We start from the raw sequence: 22847 nt of genomic DNA, 5'->3' as shown, positions 1-22847 counted from the left end.
GGGAAGTCACTTTAGAAGTTTTGCAATAATACAGGAGGGATAAACAACTATGGCTTGGACTATGCGGTGGCAATACAGGTGGAGTGAAGTATTATAGGTACATTTGGAATATATTAGAGGAGAGCTTGTTGATGGATTAAATATTCTTGGAGGATTAGAGAAAAGCAGAATTGCCTGACTGGCCTGGCTCAGTGGTTGAGCATTGACCTAGGAACCAGGAGGTCATGATTTGATTCTCAGTCAGAGCACATATCTGGATTGTGAGCCCGATCCCCAATATGGGAAGTGCAGGAGGGAGCCAATCAATGATTCTCTTCCTATTGATGTTTCTATTTCTTTCTCCCTCTCCCTTCCTCTTTGAAATCATATATATATATATATATATATATATATATATATATATATATATATATATTGTTGTTGTTTGTTTGTTTAAAAAAAGATAAAAGCATAATTAATGATCACTCAAAGATTTTGTTGTTCCTTCTTGTTTGAAAATGTTGGGGAGGGAACTTAAGCAACTTTTATAGATTGTTGCACATTTATCCAAATGGGAGAAATCTGGGGAGAAGAAGGTGGTTTATGGGGATAGAAATTTTATTCAGGCCATGCCTGTTAGTCATCCCATACAGATTACAGGTAGGCAAGTCAGGCACCACATGACAGCTAGAAAGATGAGTGAGTATAAGAAAAAGAAATGAGATTCATTAGATTATAAATCAGATGCAATCACGACAAAGGTTTGTTTGGATCAGAGCTTCTACAACAGGACAGTGCACCAGTTTCTACATGAATCTTAGAGAAGTATGGAATCTTTGCCTGGCACGTTTGAGGCAAAGCCTTGCCGCTGGCATTTTAAAAAGTTGTAGGAATAATTCTGCTGCCAGATGTATGAGATCCAGAGGCCTTTCTGAAATAAAGGGGAAGCCCAGGAAAGAGCTTTTGTGTGGTCACAGAATATTTCTACAAATAAATACATAATAAACAAGTTAAAGTGATTTTCAACTACATGTAAGAACATTTGTGATTTCTTTTCTTCCTTAATATTTGTATTGATTTTTGGAGAGAGGAAGGAAGGAGAGAGAAATATCTATGTAAAAGCAAAACTTCGATTGGCTAATTGGCTGCCTCCTGCATGCCCCCATTGGGGACTGAACCCACAACCCGGACATGTGGCCTAACTTGGAATTCAACCAGCAGCCTTTCAATGCACAGCATGTCGCCCAACCAACTGAGCTACACTGGCCAGGCCTATTTATGATTTCTTAATTGCTTAGTTTTAACTGAATTATTAATATGTTTCCATGAGTCACAGCATCATGAGTGATCTTAGAGAAAATAATTTTGTTAATGTCAATTGAACATGAATGTCTTCCTTCTAATTTCCCAGCGCAGACAGTTTTGCTCAGTGGTTGTGTCAACCAATGAACCATGAAGTTTCAGATCCATTCCAGGCCAGGTGACGTGCCTGGTTTTTGGGCTCCATCCCCAGTAGGGGCATGAAGGAGACAGCTAACAGATGATTCTCTTCATTGATGTTTCTATTTCCCCCTCCCTCTCTCTTCCTCTCTTTGAAATAAACAACAAATTAATTAATTTCTCTAAATTGTAAGTTACTGTTGCATTTAGTTTTATTTACACTCAACTCAGGAGAAGAAAAATTATTTGAATTTTGGATTTATATTATTTTATCTATAAAACATGTTGGCAATGATAACATGTTTTATAGGTAAGCTTGGCATATTCATACAAAGGATAGCTTGGCATATATATTTTTACTAAAATAGATATATGAGCAGAATTATTTATTTTCTTCAAAATATCATATTAATTTTTTTTTAGTTTAAGTAAATGCAAATGACCTATAAATAATTAGAGGATCTTCTATAATGTTAAAAAAATAGGTTGTAGAAAATGATACCAGCAATAAGTAGGCCTATGTCATTAATATTTCCTGGATGTTAGTGTCATACAGACAGACCAAGAAAATGGTTCCTTATTTCTTAATATTTGCATCATCAAACATCATGCTATCCATAGCAAGTTGCTTTCATATTATTGATGCAAAAGAGCAATATTATTGGATCAGCCTCCTGGCAGCCAACTTTTCATTATCTGCCTCAAATTTCCCCATATTTTGCTTAGCTGTGGCAAGTCTTACTTTCAGAAATGTTAACAATTAGAACCTAGAGCGTTCTGTTTAGATAAATGCTTCATTAACCTCTTCCACCCCTGACAATAGTATTCTTTTGATTAATTACTTGCTTTGTTGGCCTCTTTACTTTCACACTTAACAGTTACTCTTCATGAATCGTGAATGCAGGCAAGACCTTTAAAACCTAAGTTACTAAAGTGCTCTCTGAGGGAAAGTTGTAATCAGAAGGCGGAGCTTCTGCTCACATTGATGTGTTTACTTCATTAATCTGATAGATGAATCATGGAATGGATACAAAGAAAAACTTAGCAGGCATCTGATTATCTTGTCAGCATTCTATCTGAACCTGACCTCCCCATTAGTCCTCATTAGTTTGTTGGAAGTGAATTTATAAAAATATCAGCCATACTTGTGTTTAAACTTAAAAAAACAAAGCACATTTTGGAAATGTGATTTCAAATATATGCCTATACATAAAGTTATTGTGTCTCTCTCTTTAGCTAGTTATTGGGGTGTTATAACCGAAGTTTCCAATGGCTTGTATTTGAGGCTACTGATCATGCCTGCAAAAATTGTGACATGATAAGTGAGAGATGCAAAATTTCCAATGGAAGAATTTTTGAACTAAGGAGATATAGGAACATTCCATAAAAAAAAGGTTTTTTATTTTGCATTAAGTTAATCATCTAGTCATTATTTACGTGTGATCTATTGATATTGTGATCTATTGACTACAATTTGCTAGAGATGGCATAAAGGTACAATTTTTGGTAACATATTTCTCAGACCAATTAAAATTTCCATTTTAAAAATGTAACATCCGTGATTGTTTATTTATTGTAACATTTACATAGAATTTAGAATCATTTGATGCCCAGTTTTCTGTGTTCCTATAACTAAAGAAAAAGTGAGTATAATTGCAGAAAAATAAAATGTTAATTATAAAACAAAATAAAAATAAAAGGTCTAAACAGTAAAGGTTGTTCAATATTGGGACAAGTTTCCCAAGGTTTAAGTTCATCTTCTCTTTAAAAACCACAACAAAAATAATAATTTAATAAAAAATATATATTAAAAAAATAATAATAATAATAAATAATAATAAATAAATAAAATAAAAGCCACAGTTAGTGGAGAAATGTGTGAGGTTTGGTATGAATTAAGAAAGGATAAGAGTTAAGTCAGTGGTAGGTTTGCCGCTCTGTTGAATAATGAGTTTGCCGAACACTGAGTTAGGTTACTCCTTCAATGTTTCTTGCACACTCAAAATGTAGCTCTTTGATTGTATTAGTGAGTGTGTTCTTAGAAATATAATTAAAATAATGTGACTCAAGATGAACAACAGACTAGAAACTAGTTTCAAAATTATTAAGTTATATTGGTAAGTAATTCATTAAATGCTGTTTACAAGTACAAGAGCTTAAAGGTAATTGAAATAAAATATAAAGCAAAAATGTAAGTGTACAGTTATGAAATTTATTACTCACTCTTCCTATTCTTCCTCTAGTATCAAAATATCTCTTGACAAACAAGACAGACTAATGGATTAAGTAGAAAGTTTCAGTGACAACTCAGTTTATCAACCCTGTAGATGAAACCAGAGGTCACTTACTTATATTTCCTCACTTATAAAAGAATAATTCTTTCCACTTACCGTAAACACTGGTTTTAGAGAGTAAACCTCTGAAATAAAGTATTTTAAATGTAAGAGTCTTAAAAATGTTTACTAAAAAGACAGTAGAATTATTTTTCAAAATAGTTTTGAAAAACATTTGAGCATAAGATTTTCTCTTATAGATCAGGTTTTCTCAGTTAACTGTAGCCACATTTAATCTTGAGTGGAGAGTTGTTGAATATTGATCAGAAATATCCTATTCTATTTCAGGCCTTTAAAATGAATTCCACTACATTAAGAGAGAATATTGACTGATATATTATAAAATGTCTAATAAAAGTAATCACATAATCTTCTTGAATCTAGGTCTAGTACCTAACATAATTGCAAGGATATAATAGTTTAGAGTATACTTTGTTAAAATAAAATTTAGTTGAGAAAGTCATACTTAATAAAGAAAACTAACTTCCAACTCAATATAATAAAGTATCTAGGACTTTAATAAATTATGGATATAGGTACATTTTAAAAAAATTGAAATTGGATTATATTCATCAGTGCCTCTCTCCTCTCCCCTTGAAATTTAAATAAGTGAATTTCCAGGGGAAGAGGCATTTTACATTTAAAAAATATATATATGAGAAAATACATTAAAATAAAATCCTTAAATAAATAGCCTTTTTTATTATTGCATTAAAAGCAAAAAGAATTTGAAATATCATTGAATCAGAGTAAAGGAGCTGAGTTCAGAGATGGCGTGGATATTGATGAGGTGGAGCCTTGACGTGCTATAGTTCATGGGCGGGTCAGGAAATAGTACCTTGCTTCAATTCCCTGCAAAATGGCTCAGCTCTTTCTATAGCTTATTTATTGTCATTATGTCCTTATATATCATAATATCAATACTTACCTCTGGTGAGCTTTAATGATTTTTGAATCTCTACCAAAAGTAACAATGAATGCAATATTTTTATAATATCCAATGAAAAGCTCAAGAACTATCATCTAAGAGAAAGTCCATTATCTCTATAATTTTTGAAATTATTATAATTGATTTAAGGATGGTTTCATGTCTATTTTTAAAAATTGAGAAAACCCACAAAGACAGCCTCCCATAATGTATCTGAATAGTACATAAAATTAGATATGCTGTGATATAGCCATACATCCTGAAAACACTCCACTCAGCCAAATTCTGATGTCAACACAATTAAATTGTAAGATAGTTGTTGATCCCATTTTTCACTTGCAGGTAATACAAGGTAGTCCATTGTACTTTAGTCCAATGGAGGCAAACAATCTCCTACAAATCATCAAGAGGATTCTGACAATTATTTAGTCTATTCTCCCTGAGATTTTGATTCAATTACTTCTTTCTGTTGTGCAACCTGGGACAAAACTTCCCTTAAATCTATAAAAAGATATTTAAGCAACAAGAAGAAAGGAATTATTGCAATATCTACAAGATGTGCTATCTACAATTGTAGCTAAGAAAGAATGTCCAGGTGTATTAGTGCATCTTGATAACAATAGAAGGAGGGTCAAGTCATTTGTCATGTTGTCAGACTAACATACAGTTATGCTTGGGTACATGGCTTTGATTCTGAAGCCAATATTCACTTATGAAATTGGGTTGAGACTCATTGTGTACCCTATTTCTTAAGCTTTTTTGTTCCAAAAAGATGTCTCTTGGATGTTGTTATATATGATATATTTATTTATCTGGTTAGAAAACGTACTGTCATTTAGGTTTTATGTCATTGTAATATAATTCTGGAAGAAACACCAGAGGTTTCTTTGGGAAGAGAACAAAAAGGAGGTGGGTGGCATGCCAACAGATTTCATTCCCTTTTTCCTCGCCTCATAACATCATTTTCCCCTACTCTACCACCTTTGCAGCCTGAAGAGTCAGTTCTTGTTATCACATTATGATCTAGTTAAAACAGCTGCTTTCTTTAGAAGTATCTCACTTCAGTAATCAAATATGCAGAGAATTTTCATTATATTTCATTTACTTTGGGGTTCAAAGAGAAATTTTGTTCTGAGGACAAGAAATTTTGAATAACAATCCTCAGATATTACTGATTTTTCAATAGAAGGAAATAGATAACTGGGCTAAGATAAAAAATAAACATGTAAACTTAAGCTGTGAAGTATAGGAATGATGACACATTGAGCCAGAGTGATTCATATTATCAGAGTCTGAGCAGACAGTGCAACTGGATGAAGTTCTTGTCTTTAAAATCCCTGCCATACCTTAGGTGGTTTGGCTCAGTGGATATAGCATTGGCCCTCAGACTGAAGGTTTCTGGGTTTGATTCCAGTAAAGGGCACAGACCTAGTACCTCGGTTGCAGGCTCAATCCCCAGCGCAGGTGGGGGCACAGGCAGGAGGCAATCAATCATTGTGTCTCTCACATATTGATGTTTCTCTCTGTGTGTCTCTCCCTCTCCCTACCACTCTCTCTAAAAATCAATGGAAAAATATCCTCAGCCAATAATTAACAAAAAATAAATATATAATATAATATAAGAATATAATATAATATAATATAATATAATATAATATAATATAATATAATATAATCCCCATCATTTCCTGGGGAACCTGCAAAGCCAATGTTAAAACACCTCCACTTGGGATTCCAGATATCTGTATAATGCATTTTGAAAGTGTATAAACTCTATCAACTCATTTTATAATAAAAGTTCCTGCTAACTGATGAAAACAAAATGCCTGGCTGTTCAAATAAGAACACGAAGAGCTACCATTTATTGGGTATTTTCTACAGTCCTATAAGATAGGCATTATTATGCCCATAACATTGAATATTGATGCTTAGAGATTAAATAAGTAGCTTGTCCTAAGTGACACACTGGTATAGAAACAGAATTCAAACAGTCTTAGCACATAAATGTTAAGGTAAAATGCTGATAATACAAATAGTAGGAAGTCGACTCTCCTCCAAAGGAACTATTTAATACTAACTTAAATTCTCTGTTTATTTACTGTGATGAGATATATTTTTAAATTTGTAAAAAACAAAAAAAACTATTTTCTGTATTGCACCTGAAAAAGAAGAACCCAGCATTGAAAACAGGGAAGACTCCCCTCTCCACACATTCCAAAATCAGCTAAGTCTGGAGTCCAATTGTGATCAGCACATCTCAACTACACAAGCTCCTCTCACCTGTAGAAGGTGTCAGCACTCAATTAAAGGAGGATAAGGACACATATATAATACCTTAATCAATAAAGAAATTTTAAAAAAGTTAAAAAAAGAATTCAGAGAAATCTCCCCTTCCCTTGTCACCATTATGACTAAGGGGGATTGGGGGGTAATTGCAACAATTACAGTATTTTAATGAAAACGTTTCTTGATATTTAGTGCCCTTTTTCCATCAAGTCAATGTGAATAGATATAGGGTGATACTTACGTCATGAACTATTTCTCTAATTAAAATATATGTTCTTAACTCAGTTGAATGCACTTCGTGAAATAAATACCAACAATGAACAGATAAAATGACTAAATAATTGATTGGTAAACACCATGTAGCTATGGAATAATTATATGCACTGTGAAATATGTAGTACTTATAGCTGACATTATTTAGGAAACCCAAAAAATAAACTTGTAATTTGTGTTCATCAGATTTCAAGTCCAAACAACCAGTTAAGTATCATGTTATTATATAGAAGTGTCCTATCATTAGATACGTGGTCAATAATAATCATGTCATTAGTTACACATATTACACCACAAAGCAAAATGCACAATATCCTTGGGAGATCAAGAAACAATTTACCAACTTAACATATTTAAGAAGGAAAAAATGCATTTAAATCTAGTGTCTAGTGCGTCATGCAATCATCCAATAAGTTTCCCAGTTTATCTGCTTTACTAGCTTCTTCTCTTTATGCAGATCTTTCTCAATTCCAAGGACAGCTCCTCGGAAAGGCCCTCTGTTATAAACTAATCCCCATTCCAACCCAGGCCCCCAAACGTCTTTTGTCATATCACTGTCTCGTTTTCATCATGGCACTTCTCATCTCTGAAATGATTTTACTGTTTATTTACATCCCCAATAGATAGTGACCTTGTCTCTCTTTATTAAAGAAGACATTGTGTCTGCCAAATAACTGTCTCTTCTTAGAAAAGTGACCATGTATGTTTTTTGTTTTTTTTTCAATACCACACTTCCAGTGTGTGGCACCTGCTAGGCACACCAGTAACACCCTGGGATGTTTGTTGGTGAAGGAATGATTTACCCATGATGGTTAGAGCATAAAGTAAGATAGATAAATTATTGGTCCCAGAGTTTTTGCATGCCAAGATACTAAATTAGTGCAATGGACATTTTCAGAATATTTTACAACGTGGGTAAGAAAATACTTAATTCAAATATACAGTTATCGTTGATGCCACCATGTTGTTACCTGTTCCTGCTACTTAGCTTCACAGGAACATACCTTGAACCTCTATCAGCTGTTTCTGACCACACACATTTACCTCCACAGACAACAACACTGATTGGCCTTCTGAAGACAGCTCGACTCCTCCGTCTTGTGCGAGTGGCTCGGAAGCTTGACCGGTATTCAGAATACGGCGCTGCTGTTCTGATGCTCTTAATGTGCATATTTGCCCTGATTGCTCACTGGCTGGCTTGCATTTGGTATGCGATTGGGAACGTAGAAAGGCCCTACCTGACTGACAAAATCGGATGGTTGGACTCCTTAGGACAACAAATTGGAAAACGTTACAATGACAGTGACTCAAGTTCTGGGCCATCCATTAAAGACAAATACGTCACCGCACTGTATTTTACCTTCAGCAGTTTAACCAGTGTAGGATTCGGGAATGTGTCACCTAACACCAATTCGGAAAAAATCTTTTCAATTTGTGTCATGTTGATTGGCTGTAAGTAGACTTCTCTTTTGTTATCTATTAGGACAAAATGATATCACAAAATTGATATCACCAGAACATTTAGAGTAAGGCAATATATATATATATATATATATATATATATATATATATATATATATATATATATATAATTGTACAAGTAATGGGGTTGCATATTTAGGTATCATAGTGTATTTGTCTTTGAAGGGAAGCAACCAAAGGTTTTCAAGATTTCAGGAAAACATGAGCATAAAACTGGAGTCAAACGAGTCTTGGGATTCAGGAATCGAGACTTGCAGTTCACCTTTACTGCTGTAAAAGAGTGTCTGTTCCTAATTTATTACCAATAGTTATCTTCTGTTTCCAGCTGAGGCAGGTTTGAATTGGAAAGATGAGCTTACATTATATTACTAGATGTCCTAATTAGATATAGAAATATATATATCACTAATTTACAAGTATATATGATCACTAATAATAATGCAAGTTAATCTCTTACATATGAATATGTACTGTGTATATATATATATATATATATATATATATATATATATATATATCCCCATTATTGCCTATAAATCTCTTTCCCTGTGACACTATGTCAAGGCCTAACTGATTGACCTTTACCTTGTAATTGAGTAATATCATGAGCATTACTTATAAGGAGCATTCTTTGGAATAAGAAAAAAAAAAGTTTGTATTGAACTAAAGATGTTTTAATAGTAGTATATATATTGTTTAAATCTCACCTTGGAACCACTAAAGATAGCCTTGCTGATACCAGGAAGCAATTGGCAAATTGATGAATGTATAAACTTAAAAATAGCATCATCCGCAGATTGAATACAAATTTGAAAATTGACTCAAAGAGTTTATTTTTTACATTTTTAGGGGCTTGTAAATGGAATTATAAATCTCTCTTAACAAGTAATCTTGTAGCCATGGCTGGTGTTGCTAAGTGGTTAGAGTATTGGCCCACACTTTGAAGGGTCACGGGTTTGATTCCTGGTCAAGGCACGTACCTGGGTTGCAGATTCAATACCCGGTCTCAGTCGGGATGCTTGTTGGAGGCCACCGATCATTATTTCCAGAGAGTTTATTTGTTTATTTTTAATTGTTCGATATTGACTAATGAAATGTGTTTAGATAAGACTTAGGTATGAAATTTAATAAGATTCATCAGTTTATTGTCCATGTTATTTAAAATTTACTTCATATATATATATATATATATATATATATATATATATATATATATATGTCTTGCTGGGTTTTTTTTCATAGCAACATTTGAATAAACAAAATCATTATATTTAAGTAACTTTTAAAATATTCTTCAAATTCAGACTCAATCATGGATATAAACACAGAAGTAGCGCTGTATCCAGAAGGAAATGGAAATGGGCCTACAGGAGAAAATAGAAAAATTCTCTTAGAGAAAACAGTCCCAATATGATTATAACTGCTAGCAAATACTTTTAGTAGTTGTGAATTTTAGTGACATAGATAGCAAGCAAGCAAAAGAAAATGTGTTTTTTATTATTTGAAAACCGCCGAAACCGGTTTGGCTCAGTGGTAGAGCGTTGGTCTGCGGACTGAAAGGTCCCGGGTTCGATTCCTGTCAAGGGCATGTACGCTGGCTGTGGGCACATCCCCAGTGGGGGTTGTGCAGGAGGCGGCTGGTCGATGTTCCTCTCTCATTGACGTTTCTGGCTCTCTATCTCTCTCCCTTCCTCTCTGTAAAAAATCAATAAAATATACTTTTTTAAAAAATAAATAAATAAATAAAAACCTATGGGGAAAAAAAATATATATATATATATATAAATTTAAACTTTTTAAAAAGAAAACAAAATCTGTATCTTGAAACTTAGAATTTATAAGAAAGAATTTTATAAATGCACTGAAGTTTAACCTATTCACCACTTAGAAACCCTTACCACCTGTGAAAATAAGTGCAATGCATAGTACTGTTTATCAGTACTTTATTTCAAGTTTTAAAAAACAACAACTTTTTACTTACTCTATAGCTAATCTTTAATTCCTAAACCAGGGGATTTGGGGCAGTTTTAATTCTTTTTTATTTCCTTTCTGCTTTTCTTTTTTATTTCTTTACACTTTCTTCTTTTTAAAATGTGACATGAGGTTATTTTATTGATTCTTTAGGAATGTGTCTCCTGCAAGTGAATTTATTATTTTTAAAAAAGAAAAAACATTATAGTTAATTGGGTAGAGTATGAGACATCCCACTTCCTACATGATATCCTTTATTTGGATAACAAATCAGTTTTGCAAATTTTAATCAAAATGGGATTATATAAAACTTAATGTCACACAGGAAAAATGTGTAAATATTCCTGAAGAACTTTATGACCTGTTAAGCCATGAATAAAGAAAAAAATGAAATTAAGACTTGAAACTTAACAATAGTAAAAATGTCACTGATATTTGCTAGCTATCAAATAAGTGTAAATGTAAGTTATGCTCATGTATTTCCATATAGGTATGCTAATATACAAATTTACTCTTTATTCAACTATCATAAATACAATAAAAGACATTTAACTTCAAAACACATAAACCAGTAAACTAAGGCAAATGTCAATCATCTACTTAACAAACATCTTGGAAGAATTCCTTGTGTTTATAGCATGAAAAACATGTCATTGGATTTCTTCTTTTAGCCATGGTGGAATAACTAGAATACCCCGATATCTTTTTTTAAAGGGCATAAAACTAAACAAAATATGCAGGTCAACTGTTTTTATACATTGGCACTAAAATAGTAGGGGATCTGATCCCTCAAAGAAGGAAAACAAACAAGATGGGCCTCCTGTTATCCTCAGCTTTCAGTCTGGAGGCACTTTCTGCAGTGAAAGGTGTCTCGCTGAGCTAAGAACACAGGATCAGAAGTTGTGGAGGCAGGTGCTAGTATTGCAAGACAGAAAAGAGCCAGCCATGGCATAGAAAATCTCCAGGTAGGTCTGCCCTTGAGTCTACTGACGAATACAAAGTCAGAAATGCATGAGGTAAAATTCCTCCAATACTGACAAATAGATTTTAAAAGCCCTGTAAGCTGAACAATTCCCACCAGCAGAGTAGAAAACCCTAAATCTCAGAAAACTATTGCCATAGGACTAGAGCCTGTCTAGCCTAACAAAGCCTAAAATACTAGCCTCAAAAGGAGCAAGCTGGTCTATGAGTAATTTAACTGCCTTCAAGGACAACATCCACCATTTCTAAAGATGGCAAAGAATATAAAGCAATGAACGGTGTTAAATTTGAAATGTCTATCATCCATTAAAAGATTAATAGATATGCTAAGAAATAAGAAAGGTAACCCATAAGCAGGAGAAAAAAACATTTTTTTAAAAAAAACTATAGCTAGAGTTAACAGAGATGATAGGCATAGCAGACAATACCAAACCTTTGAACAAATGTTGGACTTCCAAAAAATGGACGGGAAGTCGAATTTTTTTTTTCTTTCTTTTTTTTTTAGAAATGGCTGAGGTTTTTCTAAAATTAATTAAAAAAGAAAACTATAAATCATAGCTCCAAGAAGTTCAGTAAATCCCAAACAGGTAAACACACACACACACACACACACACACACACACACACACACAATGCATTAGTGAAATTCTCATGCATTGCTGGAGGAAGTGTAACATAACAATTTTAGGAAATAGTTTGGCCATTTCTTATAAAGTCAAACATGCCATGTAACTCAGCTATTCCATTTTTAGATTTTAAAAGGGAAATGAAAATGTTTGCCCAAACAAAGATTTGTATAAAAATGTTCATGGCACTTCCATTCATTATAACCAAAAAACTAGAAACAGTGAGTTTTCTAGCAACAGAGGAGAGAAACTGTGGTATAGCCATACAATACAAATCTGCTCAGTGATAAATGATAATAATAATAATAATAATAATAATAATAATAATAATAATAAAAGTTTATTGATACACTTGACACAAAATTAATTTCAAAGTCATAATGTTGATCAAAAGAAGTCAGGCACAAATGAACATGTATATTTTGAGTCTATTTATATGAAATTCCAGGAAATGAAAACTAAAATTTAATGATGCAAAGGACCTCAGTGGTTTTCTGGGGTCTGAAATGAGTAAGCAGACAGCTAAGGGACACAGGAAATATTTTGGGGTAGTAAAAATGTGTTATATATTGATTTTGTTTACAGGAGTGTGTACATTTGTCAAAACTAACTGAACGTTACATTTAAAACAGGTTCATTTTATTATATGTAAATTACACATCAATAAAATGTTTAAGTTACAATTTTTTAAGTTTGTGTAATTTGTAGAAAATCAAGTGTATTTGTTCTATCAACATGTTTCAGCTAATACCTAAATAGCCAACTAAATTCATTAGTGTGGTTAGCATATCTGATTTGGGGTATAGTATGCTGAAGAAATGTTTAAGATAAATGTATATTATCTATAATATCTAAACCTAAAGCAAATAATTTTGATGAAATAATATCTCCCTATTATGGAAAGCTAAATAAAATAGTGAGTTAGGAAAGAAATGCCTGAAAATATTACTCCAAGGTGCTTTTGACAAATATTTTATTGCCAGTTGAGAGGCATTACCTTAATAATGTATACATAATATAGTCAATTTGTGCTTCTCTCTTGCTGACAGTCTTTAGATTTATTTGCTTCCTTAAAAAGTAGTATGTCTCTATTACAATCTGAGAAGCCATCAGTATAGAATATCTTAGGAACAATACAGGTCATTCATATATTCAATGTACTTATAATCTAGATTTTGCCATCTTGTCAAGGAGTGGAAATACCTGTTTATGACCCAAACTAATGTTTTGGTTCATTCTTATGGCAATATAGATTTAAAACCACAGTATTCATTAAATACGAAATAAGAATGTTTGCCCTGGCTCTTAAGTAATTATGTGGTTTAGGTAAAATAACTAGCATTGATTATGTGCCCTTTGATTAAATCAAGTGAATTTAATTTGTACTATTTCCTGAGCATATGATAGGTACTATGGAGACATAACAGCATGCATAAATATTTCCAAAACTACAATTAGGAAGAGTAAAATATATTTTTCACATGAATCTCCTTGGATCACAGGAATCAGTTTCAGGCAAGTATTGTTAACTCCCTTCCTAATCAACTATTCATTTATTAAAGTTAGCCTCATGTATTTTTTTCTGTGGAAGATACAATCTAAACAGTTTGTCTGCCTTACTGAGACATATTGTCTTTCACACATCCCAATTCAGCCTCACTACAGATGGCCCCAACTTTCATCCTTTTAAATATATAAAAACAAAGGGTCACTGCTTTCTCTGGGACATTCTCTTAGTAGGGACACCTGTGGCAAACAAGGACCATGTTCACCAAGAGACAAAGGTGGAAAAGAAAGCCAATTATTAAGGAAAGCCACTTTAAAACACCTTGAACTTGGCCAAAATCTACTTTTAAAATGGTTACATGGTTGATAGAGATAGTGTTCTATAAAAAGTGTTGTGGGGGGAGGGAAATGTGTTGATTGAATATAGTTGAATTAAACACTTAAAAATGTTTGTTTATTTTTCTCACCTGCTTGGTATATTGTAGTTCCAAAGCCTTAAACATATGTAACCTTCTCTCTAAAGCTCTGACACATCCAAAGATCAAGGTAGAGACCATTTGTCATGATTTGATTTTCTGAGGAGTATGGCACTTTTTAGGATTATTAAAAACTGAATGACAATATAATGATAAAGAGAAGATGACTTAAAAGCCTCCTGTTACCTTATAAAGATTTAGCTCAGGATGCACTGAAAAGGTTATTCTACCTAAGTGCAATACTTAGAGTATCATAGAAGTTCACTTCTTCATGTAGACAAAAAAAAAGTGATTTAGTCTACTTTTCTCTACAAACAAAATATTTATTCTAAATGCATTTTATCTCTAATCAGCACTCCAGCTTACAGGTTGGTATTGTAAACAACCTGAGTTTTAACTTTAATTTAGCATCCATCAGGAATTTAGAGACTTTTCCTGTCCAGTATCATCAAAATTATAAAATTTGAAGCTGCATTGGCTTGACCATTTTTTTTCCTCCAAGGGCCAATGGAAAATCCTCATAACTGAATTGAGATAAATAAATATTAACATACTTGAGACTCTGACAAGATATAATATTTCCAAAATCCAATCTTCCCCCATAACTTTATTTTTTATTCAATCCAGCACTAATGTATGCAAGCATTTTCGGGAATGTATCTGCAATTATCCAAAGACTGTACTCGGGAACTGCCAGGTACCACATGCAGATGCTGCGAGTAAAGGAGTTCATTCGCTTTCACCAAATTCCCAATCCTCTGAGGCAACGGCTTGAAGAATATTTCCAACATGCATGGACTTACACCAACGGCATTGACATGAATATGGTATGTATTTCTGTTTCCAAAACGAAAGAACCATAGGCATTTTAGCTACAGCCAAAATGGAAAAGCTAGTCTCACCAGCTTTGAACCCCTTGCTTTTGTTTTTCTCTCTCAGATGTTTATTTTCTCCCCTGGAGATAACCTCTCATTCTCAATTCATGGCATTGCATGGTGCTATATTCTAGTTATACTGTGTGGCAAAGGCATTATAACATGATGCAAACTGATATAACTATGTGTAGTAGAGTCTCCACTTCTGTTTAAAGAGAGCCTTGCTAAGCTTGGTCTTTCACCACATGGCCTACCTACCAGTACCCCCGAAAATAGTTGGACCCATTTGCATTAAGATTATATACAAGTAAACAGTAATAACTATGATGGCCCCAAACAGAAATTCAAGGTTAACACTCTTCAAAAAATATTAGGTCATTTTGAGAATTGTGGAAGAGATTAGGAAGCTTAAGTATGTCTTAAACACTTTAGGATAGGAAATCTCATGTTTATGGTATGGGAATTTTTTTCTATATTTAAAAAAATTAACTATGTGCCCCTTTACTGTATTTGGTTTAATGCATATTTCCTTTCAAAGGGAAAGTATAAATTTCTTCGTTACTTTTAAGCTAATTCAACATCAGCAATCACTTTTAACAACCATTTATTCCTCTGACAATGGCCCCAAATCAACACAATTAGTATTAACATAATTGTGGTCCATCAAGCTCTTTTTCATATTAGGAAAATTGGGTACATTTATTTGACCTAGCTGTTTGGCTTATAGAAACTGATTCCTCAAAATTAATTATGTAACAGGTCCAAATTCGATAGTATAGCATAGACCTATTTTTTAAAAGATTAAAAATATTGTGCATTTCATATAGCTACTCCTCCACTGGACAAGGACCTGCTTCTAAAAATATTCAGAAAATAGAACTCCTTACATATAATGACATCAACAGTATAATACAATTTTTGTATAATTGTACCTATATAATTTAGATTGACATCTTTTAATTTGACTTGTAAATATTCTAACAAAAAAAAGCAGATTCAAAATTACCAATCCAAATACAGAAATTATTGCAAATATTGCCCAATTTGAAAGGCATATTTACACATGAATAAACTTATCTCAGTATGTGAGATTTATCTGACCGAGAAGTAAGGACATGCCATAATAAAAAGTTAATTTGAAGAGCCAATCAGTTAGCACATTTTGTGCAAAATCATAACCAAACTTTATTTCCAGGTGTTCTTTGTGAAAATTTATTTGATAAATTGATCTTACTAGGGTAACACTTTAGTCTCACAAGAAAACACCTATAAATTGATCACTTTTATATATTATTATTTTACAAAGATATCATCATTTGGAACTATTGGGGTTTCTCTAACGCTGGGTTGGCTGAAGCAGTGCCAAGAATTTTTTTACCAACACACGTACCACTCAATTTTGTTGTTTTATATGCCAGATTATTTTAATAACAGTAATAAAACAGCTATTTATTGTACCTCCCCTCTCCATATAACTAGTTTTGTGGCCATATTTTGTGATAAAGTCTATTTTGTGACATCTATTTACCTTTCATTGTTTGACTCTATTACCTATAAATATGGTTTATATACCACTTGCTTATTTACAATGTACTTATGAAAGATTTATCTCTTTCCTGCCTGCTTCACACCTTAATACATGGAATCACAACACCCACCGGTAAGAACAGGAGGTATTTATATCCAATTTAATTCTCGTGTAAACTGTGGAGAACACCCTTGCTATCTGTCAGGTTTAGAGCTTGTTAAGTGGTTTCCAGTGTTAGTTCTGATCTTTTTTGCATGATGTAGCGGAGGATAGACAAAGCAATCAATTGGGAAAGATAACCTGGGAGAGGCCAAGTGCAGAATAGAAACCCTTAATTTTAACAATAACTTGACCTCCAATGACATTTATATACACTTTCCCCTTCCCCACAAAAAGCCACTTACCTGCCCCTTCCTCCACTCCGGTAAAGGTTATGGGTATACGGTTTGCATTAGATAATTGTCATAAAGAAAATGTCATTCTTTTTTCACCATCCTCTATTTTCATAATGTAGGTATTTTTCTTCCCTCTCATCTGCATGCCTGTGTTACATGATCCTGAAGTGTGTGAGCTCTAAACCATGTGCTATTGAGTCTTGCATGTGGTTTTGAGAGCTTGACTTTGCACGAACTTCTTGTTTGTATAGAGTGTCTACATTTCTCATCGTGTGACTGAAAAGTGAGTAAAATAATCAAAGTGTAAGATAACTGAAAACTCAGCAAATGGAAGATACTTGTTAATTAAGCAGGCTGTGCAAAACAAAGTTGATTAGAGAAAAATAACTGTAATCTTAGACTATTGTGAGGTAAAAAAAAAAATCTAAGTAGATTTTTTTTACCTCCAAAAACACTGTTAAAATTCCTGTGTCTTGTCAGGTAATTATTTACTAAAACGTAATATAATAATTTAAAGTTATATAAATGTATGTATTGTGATACATAAAAGTACATCAAACTGTTGTATCCTTCACCAGCACTCCATCTTATTTCACTTAAGTATAGCCTCAAATATAATTTCTCATGAAACATTTCAGGTCATTTTTGCTTTTCAGCTAAATGCAGTACAAGATGCCCAGTCATACTTGTATAAATTGACCTATTAAAGTTATTTTTCATAACCTAAAACATTTGACTCCTTAATAGATCACAAAACATAGGAAAGAATTAAGCTAAAGTGTGCAGCCACATTCTTATTTCCTGCATCTTTGTTTATTTTGGGAAACAGCAATTGCCAGAATGTTCCAGGTCCAAAAGCATTCAGGAGCACTTTCAAGCCCTTTTAGTTGAACCAAATCATTCAGAGTGCAAAGGAAGAGTGTCGGGCTAGTGAAACTGGTGAAAGGAAGGTGTTCTTTTGCATCTGACGTCAAGCTTAGGAATAGTAAAAATTACTTCCAAAATGTCTTTAGATCAATTCTGGAAAATCCTTTCCCTTTAACTCCCAGAAATGTGACTAATTAAGAAGGAGATATTTTCTTGGCATAGGACGAAAGGCATCTCAAAAAATTTCGCCAAATCAAGAAACGCAATCTGCAACTTTCTGGCATTATCCAACATAGCTTTTAGTTAATTACCAACAGCTAAAAATCACTTCCCATGTCAGAGTAGAATCAAGTTTTCTCATATCACACACAAGAACTGGAATGCCTAAAGGAATGACCCTATCATGGTCTATACATCATTCTGGATTGTGAGAAATAATCAATTATGGCAGAAATTACTCCATAATTTAAAATTACATTGACGTGAAAGAAAATCTTTGTGAACACTTAATGTCAAATTCTATTTTACCTAAAAATGCCCCATCAATATGCCACTAATCTTGAACAAGTCACTTAATCTCTCTGCAATTTCATTAAACTTGTCATTTTCAAATATTTTTTAAAGCACCAGAACTCAAATATGCAAAATATACAAAAACAGTTATTTCAGCTTGAGGATGGAGATTCTAACCTATCTGTTGTCCCTCTCTCACTGCCTGTGGTGGACCTTAGTCTCCCTTACAGAACATCTGCTTCGTATTATTCAAAACCCACTGGACTAAACGAGTGGTAGAATAGTTGATGACAGAGCACCAAAGGGCGTCATTTCAGGTAAAGACAAGGTCAGAAATAAAAGCACATATGTGGGAGAGTTCAAGGTAGAATTAAGGGAAGTACTCCAGAAACAACTTTATTTTATGAAAAATAACAATTTAGTTGGGTTTTGCTCTTTGTTTTTGTTTGACCTTGATATTAATGGAGACAATTTTGAGCGACAGATGTACAAGGCGTTGGAATAAGAATCTAGGAAGAGAGATAAATTCTTCAGCAAGGCAGATAGGCAAGGCTTCTGAAAGGCTGGCAGGAGGAAAAGAGAAAGGGTGAATGCCTTGGCATTGAGAAGTAAAGGAGAAAACTCCAAGTCCCTTATACTACATGGCCCAGTCTTCTTGGTCTAGCAAAGATTAAACTAATTCCTCAAAAAAGAGGTGGTATAAGATAGGGGCTAAGTTGTAGAAGGAAGGATATTTAGGAATTTTAGTCAACCTAGTTGACTAAAAATGGGTAGAACCACATATGAGAATGTAAGTGAGAAAGAATATACTTATCATGAGCCGAACAAAGCCAATCAAAATGGAAAAGAATATATTGAATAATTGCAGGTTGTTTCATATAAATTCTTATTTCTTGAAACTGATGTGATTTCTTAGGATCATGTTAATAAAATTTGATTTCCTTTCCAGCTCTCCTGTTATCTGTCAGATTAGCCTCTGCTAATTACTAACCTTAACTAATTACTGCTGACTACTACTACTACTTACTACCTACTACTAACTAGCTACTAACATCTTATATCTGCATTCACATTCTAACCCTACAATTTCAAAAACTTCTCAATGTTTTTTTAAATGACTTCATCTGTGCCAGACTTTCCCATTCACTCATGGACTGTTTCAATAGACCACAGTGAAATGTAATGACAAGTTTTTTCAGTTAGGTTCGATTCAGCAACTCAAAACCCCATCAAAAATATAAATCAAGATTTACCAAATGACATGGCTTATTTTCACCACATTGCTTTTAATTTCATGTTACCTTTTCTAATGATTCTTTATATCTTTAAGTTGATAAATATAGTCGATAAAAGAGCTTTAACTGACTAGGCATAGAGCTGTAAATAAAAAGACAAAAAAATAGGGTATTCTCATATTTGACTACTCCACTACTGAGTGGGCACAGAGCCCTTTTGTAAGAATTCTTCAGAAAATAAAATCACTCACTTCTAAAGACATCAATAGCATAATAGAAGTTTGTCATAGGTAAGCCTGTACAGTGTAATTGATACTTTTTGTTTAACCAGTAATATTCTAACAAAAAAGCATAGGTTCAAAATTAGCAGTCAAGTTGAAGAAAGCATTGCAAAATATTGCCTAAGTTGAAAGAAACATGCCTATTCCCTGCACTAAGGCCTAAATGGCCCAGTAGGTAAATTCATTTAGAAAGGGGCATGGAGACTGTCAAAAACCTACATTTAAGTGATAAAGACCCTCAGGACTGGTGACATGTTTTAATTAAAAAAATAATAATACAGGTCTAGTTATCATTTAGGAGTTGAATTAAAATAATAATTGTCTACAATGCTTTAAAAGATGTTTCCATCTTCATGTTGATTAGGCAATGGGCATTGTCTAGCTCTGCAGAAATTGGATAGGTAGTAAAATTTTGCACCAGCAAGATATCTGCTATTGACATACACACTTGCCTACTGTAGCCAGCCCGTGAACAGCAGGTGCTTAGGAAGGTCAAGCTCACACACTTTCTATTTTTCACGGAGGCTGTTTGCCCTAAAGTCTCAAAAATACCGCAGAGAACCATACTTGCCATCTGGAGCCTCCTGACATGAACAACATCAAGCGTAAGACAGGCATCTGGTATTTTCAGGTCACATATGATATGTGTTCAGCCAAATGATGATGGTCACTTCATCCTGGTCTCTAGTCATTATCAAGAAAGACTTAATTACAGCTGGCACCATGCTGCTTCTTTAGAGGTTCCCAAGCTAAGGGAAATAATGACGGCATGGCTGGAGTTTTAAACAAGGGAAACAGTCATTGCAGGAACACCAAGCTGAGGCAATGAACACACTTCTGAGCTTCAGTTTCTCCACTTAGTGTTCCTCTTAGGAAGGTGGAAATGATGTCTCAAAGCATAGTACTCTTTTATAACTTTCTAAAATAATGGTTCTATTTGATCAGGACTCTGGAGTGCAATTCCTTTTGCTGAAGAGTGTGGCATGTTTTCAAACACTGTAGTGATAAGAACACAGGATGAATTTAAACTCAATTCAGCTTTAGAACACTCAATATTCAACACAGGTTTAGCCAATAAAAATGTAGAGAGGGAGACATCAGAGTTCAGTTTTAAATGAATCCTTGGAAATACTACTATTAAGTACATTTTAGTTCTATAATATTATAAGAATTCAATATTTATCAAAGCTTATGGAATCAAACCATCTGCAATTTCTCTAAAATAAAACTTTAATATTTTCCTTCATGGGAGAATTGTCTGAGACATTCACAGTGGTCTTGGAATTTCCAGCAGTCAGATTGTAAAATCATTTTCTAAGGGTGAAAATGAACACAGTGGTTCATCTAACCCTATTGACCATATAGCCGTAGGCAAAGTACTCAAGAAAATACAGATATTTATTTGTTTCTCTTGGTTTAGACATTGCATTGCTATCCATGGGGATGAGTGTGGATGGAAAAAATATACAGTCATTGCCACTTTCATGTCAAATATTCCTAAATGACTTCTATTCATTTGTATCTTTGGCTCCTATTAGTCAGATGGCTCTTTTAGTTCACTAGATCCTCCTAAACAATTTTAAATGGTAATAGCTGATTTTTAAACATGTTTTTATTTATTTTAGAGAGAGAGAGGATGGGAGGAGGATAGAAAAATAGAAATCCTGCACACCCTTACTGGGGATCAATCCTGAAACCCCAGGCATGTGCCCTGCCCAGGAATCAAATTGGTGACCGCTTGGTTCCCAGGTTAACGCTCAACCACTGAGCCACACTGGCTGGTCAGTAATAGCTGATTTTAAAGCAAATAGCTTTACCATTAAGACTAATACTTACAAATATCATTGCTTTTCTATTATACAATAAATATTATTTTTTTCATATATTCTTGAAGCTTTGTTTATATTGACGAGTAAATTATTTTAAATGTTGCACCTATTTTATAATGATATTGATCTATCATTACATGCTCTTTAAATGTTAAAAACCATCTGTAAAACCATGTGGTATGGTGATTTTACATCAGACTAGTGGTCCAGTGCATGAATTTGAGGATGGGGTCCCCGGGTGTTGTGGGGAGGCAGAACGCAATTGGCCCTCCAGGTGGGCAATGGGACACCCTTGCCAGCCCGGGATCTGGATCCTTCCTGCTGACATTCATGCTGGTTGCTGGGAGCCACCTGGCAGCCGCTTTCATATTGTTTCTTCCTTATGGAGCATCTAGGGAGTGGAAGAAGCCTCGGTGCCTGATGCTGACTTCTAAGAGGCGGGCAGCACTGTCAGGATATGCTGGTGGTGCTGGTCAATCGGTGCCTGGCCCGTTCTTCTGAGATTGGACGTGCAGGGCTATTGAGGGAGTGAGTGGCTGCCCCTGGGCTGGTGGGCCACTGGGATGGGTTAGTTAGCTGAGCAGCACTCCCACTGTGGGAGCGCAATGACCACCAGGGAGCATCTTGTGCATTGAATGTCTGCCCCCTGGTGGTCAGTGCACATCATAGTGATCTGTGGTTACTGTCCTTCGGGTCGTCATTTGATTACTTAGGCTTTTATATATATAGACTAGAGGCCCGATGCACAAAATTCTTGCAAGGGGTTCAGCTCCTGGATCCACTATCTCTGCCTTGAGCCCCACCACCACATCTTAGTCCAGAAGGTTATCCAGTAGGATGTCCAGTCTAATTAGCATAGTATGATTTTATTGTTATAGATAGCATGATTCCTCTAATTTTGTTCTTTCTCAAGATTGCTATGGTTATTTGGGGTCTTTTGTGGTTCCATATACATTTTAGTGAATAGTTATTCTAGTTTTATGAAATATGCCATTGGTATTTTGATAGGAATTGCATTGCATCTATAGATTGCTTTGGACATT

General features: G+C 34.1%; 1 protein-coding gene across 6 annotated transcripts in view; it reads left to right on the top strand.

Moving 5' to 3' along the window:
- KCNH7 (potassium voltage-gated channel subfamily H member 7) overlaps positions 1 to 22847 on the top strand; it is a 397831-nt gene that overhangs the window by 331049 nt on the left and 43935 nt on the right. For all 6 annotated transcript variants that reach the window (XM_084891929.1, XM_084891928.1, XM_084891930.1 and 3 more), the window contains 2 exons: positions 8292 to 8691; positions 14909 to 15108. In XM_084891929.1, the coding sequence (XP_084748055.1) occupies positions 8292 to 8691; positions 14909 to 15108 (600 nt within the window). The remainder of the gene's footprint in view (positions 1 to 8291; positions 8692 to 14908; positions 15109 to 22847) is intronic.

This window comes from Pipistrellus hanaki (genome assembly GCF_964339955.1).
Source record: "Pipistrellus hanaki genome assembly, chromosome: 8".
NCBI lineage: Eukaryota > Metazoa > Chordata > Mammalia > Chiroptera > Vespertilionidae > Pipistrellus > Pipistrellus hanaki.
The sequence above is the reverse complement of the archived record's forward strand: the minus strand, read 5'-3'. Positions and strand labels throughout refer to the sequence as shown.